This window comes from Folsomia candida, unplaced genomic scaffold (assembly GCF_002217175.1).
Source record: "Folsomia candida strain VU population unplaced genomic scaffold, ASM221717v1 Fcan01_Sc003, whole genome shotgun sequence".
Lineage (NCBI taxonomy): Eukaryota > Metazoa > Arthropoda > Collembola > Entomobryomorpha > Isotomidae > Folsomia > Folsomia candida.
In genome coordinates this window covers 12,716,913-12,733,491 of record NW_019091195.1, presented here as the reverse complement: position 1 = coordinate 12,733,491, position 16,579 = coordinate 12,716,913, and the positions used below count along the sequence as shown (strand labels likewise).

The 16,579-nt window shown below is 35.5% G+C and overlaps 2 protein-coding genes across 4 annotated transcripts; one reads left to right on the top strand and one right to left on the bottom strand.

Moving 5' to 3' along the window:
* Positions 1-3,452: 3,452 nt before the first annotated feature.
* On the bottom strand, positions 3,453-10,158 carry LOC110846209 (putative homeodomain transcription factor). Of its 3 annotated transcripts, XM_022092871.2 has the most exons (15): positions 9,450-10,158; positions 8,557-8,803; positions 8,303-8,451; positions 6,573-7,873; positions 6,279-6,447; positions 6,053-6,194; positions 5,666-5,842; positions 5,518-5,569; positions 5,326-5,421; positions 5,243-5,257; positions 5,084-5,159; positions 4,959-5,011; positions 4,766-4,861; positions 4,431-4,474; positions 3,453-4,190 (listed from the first exon to the last, which is right to left on the bottom strand). In XM_022092871.2, exons 2-15 carry the CDS (start codon positions 8,601-8,603, stop codon positions 4,085-4,087), a joined length of 2,523 nt encoding a protein of 840 aa, XP_021948563.1. In that variant the 5' UTR covers positions 8,604-8,803; positions 9,450-10,158; the 3' UTR covers positions 3,453-4,084. The 3 variants fall into 3 exon arrangements, with proteins under 3 accessions (XP_021948563.1, XP_021948566.1, XP_021948564.1); XM_022092874.2 differs by lacking the exons at positions 8,557-8,803; positions 9,450-10,158 and adding an exon at positions 7,949-8,048 and having other exon boundaries at positions 8,303-8,441; XM_022092872.2 differs by lacking the exons at positions 8,303-8,451; positions 8,557-8,803; positions 9,450-10,158 and adding an exon at positions 7,949-8,296.
* A 909-nt stretch (positions 10,159-11,067) lies between these two features.
* LOC110846237 (transcription elongation factor B polypeptide 3) lies at positions 11,068-15,901 on the top strand. Its single transcript, XM_022092915.2, has 11 exons — positions 11,068-11,539; positions 11,621-11,802; positions 11,948-11,996; positions 12,123-12,144; positions 12,223-12,494; positions 12,580-14,020; positions 14,165-14,270; positions 14,360-14,456; positions 14,535-14,626; positions 14,709-14,858; positions 14,936-15,901. The coding sequence occupies exons 2-11, from the start codon at positions 11,734-11,736 to the stop codon at positions 15,203-15,205; spliced, it is 2,568 nt and encodes an 855-aa protein (XP_021948607.1). The 5' UTR covers positions 11,068-11,539; positions 11,621-11,733; the 3' UTR covers positions 15,206-15,901.
* Positions 15,902-16,579: the final 678 nt, after the last annotated feature.

The window sequence follows — 16,579 nt, the reverse complement described above, 5'->3', positions numbered from 1 at the left end:
AAGATACGACAAGAATGATACGATTCATTTCTGATTAATATTTTATCTTAACACATTTATGTGCTTATTAATAATAACATTGCCGACACTAGCCGCCACTGTCAACGAGTGCATTACTACAACTACAACCTTGTGCGACTCTTTATGAAAAACAAGGATACGAGTATGCAAAATTTGAGCTGACTGCTTTCACCTTACGAGGCTTGATGAAATTATAAGCAGTTTAATATGTGTGAAATGAGAATATGGATGGAAGGATGAAAGTATGAAAACTATAGGCACCAATAAATTTGCAATAAAATTATAGACATTATGGAGAACAAGCTGCGAATCTAGAGCGGTGAAAGTTGAGTGAAAGTAATAATAAATAGCAGTTTGTTTGTTCCAGTTTTGGACAAGTAAGAGGAGTGTATGGGTGAATGATAATGATGGATGATACTCTGAGATAAGCTAGTAATCTTTAGTGCCCAAGAAATCCTAAATTTATCCAAAATTGAATGAGAGATAAAATAATTACCTCGACACAGAGAGTTGATTATTCTGGTTGCTGATGAGATACTTTTGTCTATCAGTTGATGATATGTAGGTGGATTGGTGTTGCCTGGATTTTGGACAGCACAAAGATATACGTAACACTAATAGCACTCGGAGCGCTATCAATATGAAATTATAAAGCAGGTCGTCACAAGCAGAAAGGACTGGGCAAACACAACCGACAACGGCAGAGCAGATATTGGAGAAATATGGAAACCGACTGATATCAGCTCCAGATTGCTTTTATCTTCCTCCCTCAAAGCGGAGCAGAATTTTTGTCACTGTCAAATTAAGGACGGACCACCGTTTTCCCAGAGATCGAACCCCAATACTTGCATATACACACGTATGGACATAAGCAATATGACATCAATCTGTTCTGAAGGGGCATAACGTTATTTTTTAAATAAGAATCTGGTATACAAATAATTAACCCCCTGTCATTTGTACGGTGTTTAGTACTGCACATACTAAATATATTCTTATTGAATGGGTATACATACATAATAATATGTGGAGATGATGGGATGCTTGATGAAGAAAACAATAGTACCATCATGCCGCATACTATACTTCAGCATACATAAGTCAAGTACAGGCCCGTTGATGTGAAGGTGTAAAGTTTGCCTCGTATTAGAACAAGTTTTATTATATTCTGTTTGATTAATGATAAGCCTGAGCGATATGAACATTGGGATCAGTTCTTAAAGCTTTATGACGACGATGCTAAATTAAACTCAATATACCAGGCTCGAGGTAAGGTGACACACCAATGAACGCATCCCATAAAAAACGGAAAATGGAGTGCATGAAAATATTATAACACAAATTTGGCCCGAGTAATAATTCAATGTTCTCAACAATATGCATGTTTTTATTGTGTCGTAATAACGTCGATCGGCCTCAGTCAAATCCAGTTGTTGAAAAACGTCTTCCTGCCGATTAATATAGCCCGAACCAGGATTTATTAATTAATCAGTCACCGTTGGATTGGTTAACACAATTTCAAGCTCAATCAACATAACTTCCGCTGGACCTAAACAAAATTTGAAAACAACATGAGCAGATTCAGAAAAAATATGATTTCAACTGCAGGGGTAGCCTGATCCCTATTTCGCCCTCTTTCCCCACAGGGGAATTTGTGAGATATAAGCAAGGATAACGTTATTTTTATAGCGACGGTGAGATAAGAGGGGTAGAAAAGCATCCCAAATATTCTCAAAAACTTTAAAATTCTATCATAAATTTTTAATCTACGTGAATCAACCCCATGAGGCTCCTCGCCTATTTTGGAACGGAAGTTTTGTGCAAAAACCCCACACCTCTAACTGTAAGTAATTTGGACGTTTTGCTAATCTTCATATAGACTTAAACATTTCATCAAATCCATTTTTGTATTATTCAGAGGGAGACAGAGTCCGTGTGACGGACAGACAGACAGAGTAGGCACATAAGCCCTCGTTCAGGCTAAAAATTGACACGTCCTCCATCCTCCAATAACTTAAAAGAGGACTATGCTCACTCAGAACTCGTGAATGTTTGCCCGTGAATCCATTGAGCTCGGATTTGACTTTGCTTTGTTGTTGGAAATTTTGAAGAATAAACATCGGATGATAAGGCGAGAAACGAGGTCCAACTGTAATATGTACATATGCATATAAGCATTCCTACTCAGCCCGTGTTAATTATTACGACAAGTATCATGCCATGATAGCGAGAGGAGCAAATAGTGAAACAAATCCTTTTGTGTTGGCTTAAGGACTTTTTCAACGAATTTGTTATCTCTGTGCCGAGGTAAAACTGAAATGATTGATCAATTTCCTTTCGACACGACACGACACCTTTCAGCATTTCAATTTTATTGACGGATTGATAGCAGACTCCTGAATTTATTTAATAATAACTCTGATGACTGACGTGAATTGTATATATGCTTCATTAAACTACTGGTTTATATAATTTGGAATAATAAGCAGTAAATAAGTGGAATCTTGTGGAATGTGAGCATCATTCACGGGAATGATAAAATATGGAGATGTAAAAGTATTAAATAAGCTCAGCAGTGACGCGGTGGTGGGCAAATGCATTATTAGTCGGTTGTAATTAATAAACATCAATCATCATGCTAAACCTACATAATATAATATCATCAAAATGTAAGTGTGTGTAATGCGCAATTCAAATGTGGACTTTATACATGGATTCTGTCGTGTTATATTGTTTTGTGTATTATAAAACTTGGCATTATCATGTTAAGCTTACACATAGGAATTCCACAGGCGAGCAAAGTAAGGCAAAGGCCAAGCTCATCGGTGATGCTTCGTCATTTGATGATGAATTAAGTGATTTCGTTGGGGTATCATGCGACTGAAGAAAGTAATAACTTTCTCCCATTTCATGCACAGAGATAACTGGTCAATATTTTGTCAACAAACGTTATAATCGTTTTGCTCTATTCAAACTCCATATAGATTTATATGATAATAAAAAACGATTAGATTAACGCTTGTAGTAGGACCCTCGCCTTTTGGTCCCTCCATTGAATGATAGTAACCACAATGGTCGAATTTATAAGGTATCTAATCACAAGCTGTGATACAAGTGTATCGTACAAATGAGACTCAAAAATAAAATTTAGTGATTAACTAATGAGTTCAGGCTGATTTGCATTATTTGAAGAAGTTATCATTAAGTTTTATCTTCTCAGATTTGGGTCACCTAAAGTCATGTTGGTATGATTATTTTAGTCTTGTTTGTTTATATCCGTTCATCAACGCAACAAAGTGAATTTATGGAGTGCCTCTTGTTATTTTAAAAAGAAATGGAATTAGGCATTAACCTCAACTTCTCATCAATGATTTTTTTGGCGTCATAAAAGTCTATTGCAATTTGTGATGTGCTAATATGAAATTAAATAATTTGATACAAGTTTCCTCAGTTTTATTATTATGTTATAGACATTGATTTAATTCATCTTGCAGCGACTGTAACTTTCTTTCGAAACAATAAGTTGATAAAAAATTAAAACTTTTCTAAATGCATCAGTTGAGACTTCAATTTGAAATAAAACTACGATGAGATATGCTAGGGGTCAACTGGCGACATAGCCAGTTTACAATATGTAAGACTTTTTAAACTTAGCATTTATAGACAAAAATTAAGCTGTGTATGACTAAATTATACATAAAATTAGGTTTGTTTGTCAAAACAATAAAGTCTATAAATATTAATAATATGTATTATATATGTAGCTGCGACTTTTTTGTAAGTATGTGCGTGTCCTAGCAAGACATTAGAATAATCCGATTTTATAATTTTATATTCTGATTTTTCAACTTTTATCTCATTATATCTAATACGATTGAAGTACAACGAGACTACGCTAATTTTGCATGTGTCGTCGTCGACATGAGTGAATGATCTAATGGCAGTTACTCCTTTCTTAGTACACTCTGAGATTTAATAGCTACTGACTTTTCCATTTATCACGATGTTCTAGATTCTGCCATCCGACTTGAGATTATGGTGTTATAATGAGTGAGTAAATGAGTTACTTAATTTTAATTTTATATAGCTTCAATTTGAAACCCAGCATTTCCGAGAGTACTCCACTGAAGGCGGAAAGAATGACAAGCCTCGTCACGTTGTACAAGTATCTGCAAAGATAACACAGATTTATTTAGTCTTCAGGCCAGGTCATAAGTCAGCCATTTACTGCACACGTTGCGATGAAATGGAATAATAAAAGTAAAACTACACATTTGGGTATACGCATGGATAAGCACACAGATACAACAATGGTTCACACGAAAATTTGTACAATTGCAAAAATATGGACACCCTTGTTCTAGTTTTCTACACTGCTTATGCATAATAAATACTTGTTATGAACTTACGGGTTGCTGGCAAAACTTGATATCTTGAACGGATCTTCCAGTTCCTGTCACAATGAGAATAGATGAGAATTAGTATGATAAAAATGTCTACGTAACGGTAGTGTCGTGTTCCAGTTGTTTTCATACACTAACAGATAAGAGCTAACGGGCTTCAGTCAGTTATTACTAATCTTTATTGTGGGAACCAAAGATAAGATTTGAGTTTCCTGCTGGTCTAGCTGTTTGATGCTCATTATTTTTGGTCTATATGTCACAAACCGTGGTTTTGGAATTGCTTTGACCAAAAAAGGCATCTATGCGCATCAAAGGCATACCCCATTTAAAAAACTACTTACCTTAAGAAGCTCCGATGCCAATTTTAAGACATTGTTGGCGACTAGAAGTTCGTCTTTTTTATGAGGTTTCTGCTCCATTTTCAGGTAGAGATTCAACTTTAAAAATAATGAAAATTATTATACATACACATGTAAACATGCATTGTGTAATGTGTGTAAAATTATTGTTAAGAAATGATGTGAAAGTTCATACTTGCTCCGTGAGTATCACAGATAAATTCCGATATTTTTGACTAATTCTTGATCCTGCGTAAAGACTCAAATCTTAAAAATATGTTCATCATTATTATCCCAACACACTACAAGTATAGAAGTTACCAAGTGTCATAAATCGCATCAAGTAGAAGCACAAACACAAAGACCAACAAATGACCTCAATATTGTATAGGTAATACTATAATTAAAACACATACTATAATTAAAAGTTGCTAGAATGTAGTTTAATGCTTTTATAGATAATAATGGCAATGAGCGAACCATCCTATTCGAGTCCTATCAAATAAAAAAAACATTTTATAGTATCCTCCTTTTGCGGATAAAATTTAGCAATAATTAATTACCTTCAGCAGTTCAACTGAGAGAAAAAATATCAGGAAAAGGGTGGTGATAAATGTTCCAGAAACAATCGTGTCGACCGATCGCTGAGGGCCTCGACGCTAAAATATAAGGCATACATATGCAGTAGTATAAAATGATGAATAATATATAGGACCGTATAACTATGTTTACAAATTAATACATATTAATTATACCTGCAAGTAAGATCGAATGGATAACCATATCTTAATATTGCGCACTTTGTTCCTGAAATATTAGAATACAACAATTATTTAAACATGTATACATTCATGGTATTCGAATAAAATAATATTAATTAATAAATTGCTGGATTAATCTTACAGTCTAAAATGTGGTATTCCAGACTTTCTTGCTTTTCGCGTGCTTGTTAAACGAGAGAATAATTTTGCATAGAGGAATCTTTGCTTGTAGGTTTTCTCGGCAACTGCCAGCAAGAAGAAAACGAACAATGAAAGACACAATCGTTCAGCGATTGATATCAGGGTCACCAATCTAAACCTATTGTAAATAAAATAATATAGCATAATATAATAATTATTAAAACATGCTAAACAATCGTTCACACTATACATCAATGATTGCGCAATTACTTTATTATAGTTATTTATAAATTAATGTTAATTTCCCGTTAACTTCCATTCGCATGGAAGTTAATGACAATAATGGGACGAGGATTGGTCTAAACTAAAACGCTCAAGTGAGGCTTACCTAAAACTGTGCAAAAATGCACAGTTGAATGCGTCGTTCAAGTATGTACCAAGTTTTTCAATATGAAATTCATCAATTTCAAGACCATTGTTAAGTCTCCAGAAGCATGGCAAAAATGCGATCATTACACTGAAAAATATTCCTAAATAGAAATATCCATAGTTCGTTATATACAAAATGTAAAATTTACGCTATATGTTGAACAACCGATTAATAATTAATGTACCCAGGTAAATGTAATCAGAGTTTTCCTTTGCTCTTTCAACTTTTGCAATAATTGATGAACTGATGTCGAGGACTGTTAAGTCTGCCTTCATGGGACAGGGCCCATCCCATATTGTTACGCTAATTTTATCGGCAGCTACACAACTTGGGCTTATCGTCTTCATCGAGTGCTACAAATATAAAATTCAAATTATATTTCTACATGGTATTAGTCACAATTATCCAAATAATTTATATTTACTTTATACATAATTAATTTAAAATGGTAAAACACAGAAGGATTACAAAGTCAAACCTTTTGAAACTCCCATGCAAATGGATGATCGTGAAGTTGAGCTTCCGTCATTTCATCGTCGTCCTCGGAATTGATATTTTCCTCATCGTAGTCGTCGTCTTCACTGTTTGTGGTAACTGCTGTCCACTCGGATTTTGATCTCATTTCTTCATCTTCCTCCATTGTAGCTTCCCGATACTCGTCCTCTGTCGAAGACTCATTGTTATTGCTACTACAATCTGCGCAACTTGTCGTACTGATTTCTGATACTTTGCTGACGTTTCGTTTTCTTAAATTTGATCTTAAACCAAACGTGGAATCAATTGGAAATGGGTTCTTGGCTGCAGCAGAATTCCCTATCGAACAGTTTTCCAGATCATCTTTGGTTGGTCTTAAGCATTCACTTTGTTTTTGCTGATGAACCGCAATTGCTTCCTCTTCAGCAAATTTTCTAATTGTGGCATTCAAGTTTGCTTCAATAATGTTTTTCTCAACAATAGTCTGTACTTCCCCAGATAGCCGCCTTCCACACTTCTTCATAGCCTCTGGTTCTGTTTCTCCGCTTTCCTGATTTTCATGACTAACCATCTCGTCCACAATTCCTTCATCCTTATCAGAATTAGAGCTTGTCCAAGATTTTGACTCAAAATTTGACTCATCCTGGAAAAATACTCTTCGACTGGCGGATGACTGATAACATCCTCTTTCTTGAGACCCTTCCCTATGAAAAGGTGTCATGTTATTAACTGCCACTTTAGTAGTGGATCGACGTCGAGAGATCCGTCGTTTACTTCTGGATTTTCCACTATTTCGTCTATTCTTTAAACTTTTGTCTCGAAGCCCTCCTGAATCTTCACTTTTAGACCCATATGTGGCAACAATCTGTGAATGCAGGATTGTCAACACGATCATGAGAAATAATGGTGATAGAATTTCACTAATTTGAATTTCTGAGATGAGAATTTCCCCATGATCAGCAGTCGGGCTAGGTCCAAAAGGTCGAATTGTTGTCGTTGGATGAGGCAAAGTAGCATCTTGCTGAGTACCCGCAGCAGTACCGAGAGGCGTGCTGTTAAAGTTTCCATCGCTGAACGTCCCATTGTTGAAGACGTTGAGCAGCCAATAACAGGGGAACAAGTTAAGATGAATGACAAGGACTGCTATTTGGGCAAAGTAGAGGGTCAGAAAAACTGAAAAAAGTTTGGAGGATGTTTGCTCTGTCCACCATTCATGATAGAAAGGGAGGAACAGGAATCGCAAAATGGCCTGTCTTGTGACCTTGAACAACCCATGCTTCGGCTTGGCTTTAGGAAATGATGACCCTGTAGCAAAGATAAGCAAATAATTTATATAAACGAAACTTGAACCAATAGTTAAAAAATGAAACAAAAGTTTACTCATTTGTATTAGATTTTGTTCCTCTTTCTTCCTCACAGAAAGTGGTTAGAAAAGAAGAGTTTTGCTTTTGTTATGTCAAACACAATAGCTTGTCTGTCCCTTAAAATGGTGTAAAAAGAACGCAAAAGATGTTAACGCTCCACACGTACGTTAGTTGGGCTGCTTGATGATAAAGTCGACCAATGAAACTCAATATCAAATCAAATAATACAAAACACTGATAAAACAATTAATGCTAGATTCACATGATGATGATGAAGAAGATTGAGTAGTTGCAATAATGTCAAAAAATGGGTAAAAGTTGGAGAAGAAAAGAGAAAGACACAGAATGTGTGGTGACGGATCTAACCTACCTCGGACTAAATCCAAGTCAATCAATTGAAGCTCGGATGACTGCAATTTCGCAGATTTTGTTGGGATATGATTAATCCCGTGTAAAATACGCCGTTCCATACAAACTTCCCATTTCTGCTTGTCATAGTCTGCCACATGATGTTGGTATCTAGAGCAATAACAATACTGATAAGCTGATTTTCCACCGTACGTCACAAGCAGTTACCGTTGATCATGCTGTGTATTATTATTAGCAAATCATGAACAAACAAACCTCGTAAGAATGGAGTTCAACTCTTCAGAATATGAATATGAAGGCATGAAGTCTGCTTGACATTAGAGGAGAATTGAAGCGCTTCGTAGATACTTGTCAAATTTTTAGTCTGCTAGAGATCTTATATTCGCAATCGGTGAGCTTGTAAGTGGTCACACTGGTCAGTAGGTAATAAATTGACAGAATTCGTGTGGAGGCGTAGTGACGAGGGGATGGCCGCGTCCAACTGGGTTTGCCCCACAGAAATCTTGAACAAAAATTCAGACATCAATGCATATTAATTCATACCCTCCCACAATCTACATGCAAATGTCACATCACATTATGAATTGGAAAAGAATGAATACCATACACGCATAAATTATAATTTATATAAGATAAAACGCTGTTCAGTGTCCAGTGCATGACCAACTTGCATCATGCGATACTTGTTGCCTATCGATATAGCAAAACCCGACAGGAAGCGATTGCCAAAATTAACTATACATATGTATAACGAATACTGTGATTACAATTGCGGCGCATTGAGATTGAGAGGTTAATGGACCTATTGTTTACTTTTATTATAAAATAATCTCCATTTTGCACTCTCCAAAAACGTTCCGCAATCGTTAATTTATCTTGAAATAGACGAGTTTATTTTTTAAAATTTGGAACAATAATATTGCTACAATGTTTTTCAGATCTTATAAAGGACTGAAAGTCGAACTATTTATTCTACTGAGATTTTGAAACATGAGATTGTATTTATATGTTTATTATGTTTTGAAAACGTCATAAATATTATTACTATATAGTACACTACATAACATTACTTGTAACTTTAGTTTATATATAAACAATATTTAATATACAACTATACATAGACCAATATGTAGATTTTATTTACTTACTGTTTGCAGTATGAATTTCGGATGACGATATAATAATTTCCCTATATTCTTTCCTGGGTTTGTGGTTAGCAGAATATTTGTAAAACACAAAGTTTAATAGCAGGAAGACTTTTATTTTATAACTGTAATCAGATTTTATCGATTGAGCGAGTAGCTGAAAATAAGGTGAGGTTGGCTGAGAGGTGACTTCCTGGATTCAAGCAAAAGAGAGAGAGAGGACCTGCTTTTCCTTTATCGTTGTAAATATCACAAAAAATTTGACTATGACGAGTTCTTATCTGCTGTTGACCAAAAATAAATGTGCAGATTAAATTATTTTCACTTCTCACTGGATTGCCGTATCAAGTTTTATTTTTACAAGGAACAAAATGAACTCTGAACTTTTCACTGCGCCAACAACCCAACTCTCGCCTATTTCGTGCTGCACTGCTCCACGAGAGTCAAAAACCATTCGTGAGAAGTGAGAAATCTCTCGGTTGGAAGAAACGCTTCTCATTCCTTGGTGACGATGATATTGCAACTACATTGCGTTTTCGAATTTGCATAATGTCTTTACGATTATGACGTGCATACGTCGTCGTCGTCGTCCTATTCCATTGTACTAATTTTATGCACTTCACAGCTTAACACTAATTAAGTCAGCTTGCTCTGAATTATATTTATGTTTAACATTAGCGTACACGACAGTTTCCTGCAGTGAATGAAATATAATAATTGTTTTATTTTTTATTACTGCGTATTAAATAATACAGTCCGGTGGTCCGATATGATAAATCAATTCATCATATCATTGCAAAATCCATGCTAGTAAACAAGACTATCGATGAGAAAATACATAAACAAGATGGTGGAATGTTTTTGTCGTTTTGTCCAAGAGATGATACACTTATTTTTGTGCGTCATAGTATGGTTGCCCAATAAATCATTAGATATTAATAAATTTCTACATGACGTAGCAATTCAACCTGAATCATTCACGACTCATATGTACAAGTTGCGGGGGATAAATTTCTTTACTTATTATGGTATAATTCAGTTAATTCATGACATATTATTGTTAATTTCAATGTACGTTAGGTACAAACCCATGTCCATGTATTTCGACTGCAGTAAAAGGCGTTTACGAACAGCGTCTTTCGGGTTTCGGTTGCCTGAAATACGCATCATTTCCGTTTCATAGAGGAAGCAGAGAACATGGTGAAGGACATCTTTTTATAGTTATCTCGTTCTAATGCCAAGGAGCAATCGGTGCATTTCGTTCTCAAACGCCGCAATCTGCTTTTTCTGGCAGGAAGTGCAAAACATCTCCGTGGCCGGTCCGTCGGCATTTCATTAATGATAATGTCTTCATTGAAATTGCGTAATAATAGTACAACAAATGTCCATCATTTACAGTTTATGCATGACATTTATTTATTCCATGATAAACATGAAATTCATTCATTGCTCATGAAATTCATTTCATGAAATGCCCATTTTCATGAAGAAACACATCTCGCCTCGTCGGCTTCAATCATCAAGTCGCAATTTTATTTAACTAACTGGACTTATTCAGTATCACTCACTGCTACGAACTCTCTCTATGAGACTTTCTGAGCAGTTTTAGTTTGCTCTCGTTTTATGTAAAGTTGGGTCAGCCAGGCAGCTGTTTTGTATAATAGGAATTTGACTCTCGTCATTCATTCGCAGAGTTAATTTCGCAATATCTCAGCCTGTCTGCAACATAACAGAGAGTGCAAATTTCAAGTGCAACCTCGTTAATTTCCTTCATCCACCACTCTCCTCTCTTGCTGATGATGACGTGAATTGTAAAAAGAGCAGCGAGACATTTAAAAAAGTGTTCCAATTTATTTTTCCTTCTGCTGCCTCCTTCTCCATAATCCGCTCTTTTAAGAAATTATTCCACCTTATCAGTGTCAGCGAGGAGTGTGTCGTAGAAATATAACTCAGGGGCTGGAAGTACTTATTAAAGGAGAAGGAAAGGCAAAATAGAAAGTTGGCTCTATAATCCTTCTTCATATTTATATTTGCGTATCAAGATATGTCCTCTTGACCTTCATTGTTAGGACTGACTGAGGAGGAATTTTAAGGTCCGGTTCACTTAATTACATTGAAAATTCAGTTATTCACTTATTTTTCCAAGTTTTAATTTATGTGTATTTTTGCAACAGCACTCTGTGCTCGTGATATAAAACTGGTGGAGAGAGATAAGGACAATAAGCACTTTGGGCGACAGGAGGCGTAATTTTTTTTTAAAATAGCAAAGAGTAACATAAGGAAAAGGATGCCTAGCGTGAATGATGTCATCGTCCACTGTCAAAAGCAAATTAAAAAGGAACCTCCTGCAGAAAAGGTAATTCATAATTAATTACCTACGTGTAAGCATATGGATGCAATGAAAATTAATGTATAAATGTATTGAATACTAAACAGGATATTGTAGGTCTGGCTTACTTAACTAATCATATTGTTCTAATTGGATGTTATTTATTCCCCAGCTCATACACTACCTCAATAGACTGGACCGATTGCGGGTGACTGTTCAAGGTATTTATATGACACTTCTTTCGTTTATCTTTCGTTTATTGTTATATACTTATTATTTGTCGTCTATACGTTAACAACCTCAATCAATCAACTGTAAAATCGAATAATAATTACGTATTTCCGCAGACTTGATGGACACAGGGGTCGGGTAAGTGAAACTACCATCGTACACGGGTTTGTAATTGAAACTTAATTTAAATTGATTATTAATTATATGTATTTACAGAAGGACTGTAAATCAATTGAGTAGACATGATGGGAAAGTGGGGAAATTTGCATCCAATCTGGTCAAAAAATGGAAAACAATGGTTTCTGATGAAAATTCAGAAGACTCGGAAGACTCACAAAGCTCGAGCTCATCATCACAGGAATCCGATGCTGATGGTGGTGGTGACAGTGATGATGCTCGTCCTCTGAACCAGGAAAATGTTCAAAATGTCAATGGGTATTCGAATAAGTACGAAAATGATGAATCGGGAGATGAGTTCAATCACGAAGGTGAGTAAATTAGATTAGGTGATTTTTTTGTTTGAATCATTCTTTATCTAATTTAGAAATATATGTCTCCCTTGCTTTTTATCAGGTCTAGACTCTGATGATGATCGTTTGTGCATCGCAGATGAGGATGCAAATACTTTAAAGGGAGACAAGTTTAGAAATACTGATGGCTCAATGATCAAGCAAGAACGACCTTACTCATCTGGAGAAGAGACCGACGTCTGCGAAGACATGGACCAAGATAATAATAACCGCGATGAACCAGTTATTCCTGAACAACACTCTTCCAAGTACAATTCTCAAAAAATCAAAACAGAAAGGCTATCCGAGTCCGATAATTCAGATGATCAGGCAGATTCTGATACTTACCATCAAAAAACTCAAATTGTTCCAGTTCCTCACAAAAGTTCCTCGCATAATAATCTAAATCATACTAACAAAATTAATACCAAAATTGGCGAAGCTCGTAAGGATGTTCCCACTAGCCATTTTGAAGATGCTGTAGGACAACGCACGTCCCACAAAAAATATGAGGATGGCAAATCATCTTTAGAAAATAAAAGTTCTTCTCATCATCGTTCTGATAAGGATAAGCATAAAAGGGACAGACATCATTCTAGCGAGAGAAATCACAAAAGGAAGGACAAGGAAATTTATAATTCATCAAAAGTAAAAGTTGAGCCACAAAGCGAAGAAAGTGAAGACCAGGAAGATCCTTATCAAAATAAGCACGACAAAGGAAATAAGCATGACAAAGAAAAGAAAAAACACGCGGAAGAACCAAGAGAAAATAGCAGGCACCATAAAGATAAGAAGGAAAGGCATGGACATTCTCACAAAACCAAACAGAGTCATAAGGATAAAGATAAAAGCGATAATAATCATCATAGAAGTAGAAGCAGTAACAATCGTGAAAGTAGCAGCAGTAATAAACGAAAAAATGCGGAAGGTTCTGGAACATCTTCATCACGCAGTCCTGACCGAAAAAAAATTAAACTGGAACAAGAATTTAAAAAAGGCAAAGAACATGCACTTGAAAAGAAAACTAGCATTCACATTGACGAAGAAATTAATTCTACATCAGGGGTAAAATTTGAAGAATTATTGGGATGTTTAGACAAAAATTTAAACAAAAGCAAGGACAAGCACAAAGACAAAGATAAATCCAAGAAACAACATTCGTCTTCCTCGTCGGGTAACAAGGACAAGGAAGAAGTTACAACACTTGTAAGAAGAAATGACTTGAAGAAAAAACCGCATGATAAGAAACGCAAGTCACACATCGAGTCAGTTATAGCGCCGCCGTTTAATATTAGCCCAAATTATAAGCCACTGCCCTCAACGTCGACAAAGTTATTGCGCCCAGCCCCTATGAAAATACTCCCTGTAAATTTAAACCTCCTGGAGACATGTGATCCTGGAAATTATTGGGAAGATAATCACGTCTTAAATAATTATTCTAAAGATGCCAATACAGACGATGCACTATCCACTAGGAATTTTGTTCCGTCCAGCCGAAACCAAAGGTGTTACAATACCCAAATTCCTTATTTCTATTAAAATCATATCTTTCATTCTAGTTCTAGCTCTTTCTTTGCTGTCGTCTTCATTAAACATTACTGACTCATTAAATATACTTTATCCTAATGTATTATTCTCTCCTTTCACAGAACAAAGGTTTTCTCCGGAAGAGCCATTGGAGCCACTGGAATAGTTCCAAGACTGTTTGACCTTTGCATGCAAGTTATTCAAGATAATATTGGGGATCTTGGCTACGTACGTAAAAAAAATAATTGCTGTTTCCCATTTGATGTACTACCCGCATGAGTCTTGCTGTGTCTCACTGTTTTGATTAACTTTTACAGACTGGTGGAGTTCCGTATGAAATTTTAAAACCAGCTATAGAACGAGCCACTGCGCAGCAACTGCTTCAAATCGAAGAGTATAACCCGTATCTGATTGGTAAATTTGATTTTATATTCTTCAATTTGAGCATTACCTAAATTTATGCGTGTACTTATTTAAATATGTGTTTTGTAGGTTCCACTGATGATTTATGGAGATTTCATTGTAATCGAGAGTTTAGAGGAAGGGAACGTCAAGAAATGGAATCGTGGAGAGAGCTTTATGAAGTAAGATCAATTAACTAATTAACACCAACATATTTTGATGCGATACAATGATACGACATTTGTTTGTTTGTTGGTGATGTAGCGCTGTATCTTTGAACGGAATGAAAAGTTTGCCATTGTCCGAAAGAAAATGTTGAAGAAAGGTGAAGTGGCGGTACCGGTTCGAAAAGCAAAGTTGGCTTACGTTGAACCCGTCGGTGGACCACGCTTCAGTCGGCAAAAAGCTGCGACGGTAATTAAATAGTTGGCATAATCTGAAATTATATTCAACAAACAAACCTCTGCAAAATGAACATTTATTTGATGCAGATAAAAAATGGGATGAAATCGTTAAAACTAAAAGAAGAAAAAGGTCCAAGAAAAGGAGTTGGATCTAGTGCGAGTGTCGGATTTAATAATCCAACCGACAGCTCAAGAATTGTGGAAGAACAGGCTGTACTTATCAACCCAGAATCACGAGCTGGGCATGCCCCAGCCCCATCGGTATCCAGAGGTGAACCAGCAGCTAGGGTCAAGCCACGAAAAGCTCCATTAATGGCAAAAACTATGAAGTTCATCAGAACTCTACAACGGAGATAGTTTTGCTATAGCCCCAAATTAAATTATCATATCATGGTCGCAGACAAATTTTTATTAAACGCACGCCGAAACGAATGGCAGAAATATACGACTACGAATTTTTTAAATCGAAATCCATAAGTATTTTTATATGATTCATTTTTAAATTATCCCGACTTTTTCTCTTTCTCGTTCACTTCAACTCTCGCACTTTGTTGATTAAGTCATTCTGAATTTTAAAATGTCTAGTATACATAAAATATACCGAACAGATGGCTAAAATTATTATAAACTTGTTACTAGAATTACATTCTCCGCAACATAATAAGATATAGATATATATACATATTCGTACTTGTATTGCATTCCCGTATGGTTTGAAGTTTGTTCCTGGGACCTCTTAACAGTCATATATTTGTAACTTGTAACTGCAACCTGCAGCTATCTTTTTATTAAGAAAGAATACCATACCAAGTAAGTACCCTTTCATTTTAATGTCGCAATTGTTTTATTCGGATCAAATGATTTTCTGTAAGATAATCATTTTCGAAATACCTGTATTTACAAGATATATAATACGAGATTTTGGAGCTCTTGAGTATATTGACTGATTTGAGTATATATTTTAGTTATAAATCTAATACGATTTGAAAGTGATCATAGAAATAAATTAGGCCGAAATGTGACTGCTCAATAAAAGAAAACATTCCAGCTTCATCTTGTAGTGGCTTAAGAATCATTGATGAATCCATGAAAATAAGAAGTTCCATGTCTGGAGTCAGGGTTTATTTGGGATTGTGATTTCAACACATGCATGCATACTGCATACACATTAAAATACATAGATCTATATATAACTACATATGTAACCACGTAATTTTTTTCTAAAGTCTCAAGTCCTTGAGGACAATGGCTCATTATTTAGTTAAATATTCCGTAGTGACTAGGGCCTAGTCTAATCTGTGATATTCTACTGTAGCATTTAAATTATGTCAAGATGCACAGCCGTACTAAATATATTTATACAATTATTTTGTCTGCACGTATATGTACATACATAAAGTATGCGTACAAGTAACCCAACTCGATCTCGGGTTTACTTTCCCCATATTTTTCATTAAGAATTCAGCAATCACTCGATTTTCGCATTAATTTGATACTGAAAATATCTAATGAAATGTAAGATTGTGATAATTCGCTTGCATAGTATGCGCGTGTAGCATGTAACATTTTCCCCGTCAAATCACATAATAAATAATATTAGTACTATTGAAGAGTATAGCCAATTCGCCATGCAAGAATGTCAACGGTACTCGTGCATGTCATCAAGTTCTAATTTCAAATAAGATTCAGTAAGTGTACATTTCAGTGGGAAATTAAATCACAATGTAAGTA

Bases quoted from the DNA above. Each gene is read 5' to 3' on its own strand.
- LOC110846209 (XM_022092871.2), bottom strand. From the start codon at position 8,603: ATGCCTTCATATTCATATTCTGAAGAGTTGAACTCCATTCTTACGAG. The intron at 6,448-6,572 runs GTTTGACTTTGT...TTATATTTGTAG, and splicing joins TTGCATGGGAGTTTCAAAAG to CACTCGATGAAGACGATAAG. The intron at 5,843-6,052 runs GTAAGCCTCACT...TATTTACAATAG, and splicing joins GCATTTTTGCACAGTTTTAG to GTTTAGATTGGTGACCCTGA.
- LOC110846237 (XM_022092915.2), top strand. From the start codon at position 11,734: ATGCCTAGCGTGAATGATGTCATCGTCCACTGTCAAAAGCAAATTAAA. The intron at 12,145-12,222 runs GTAAGTGAAACT...ATGTATTTACAG, and splicing joins TTGATGGACACAGGGGTCGG to AAGGACTGTAAATCAATTGA. The intron at 14,627-14,708 runs GTAAGATCAATT...TTGGTGATGTAG, and splicing joins CGTGGAGAGAGCTTTATGAA to CGCTGTATCTTTGAACGGAA.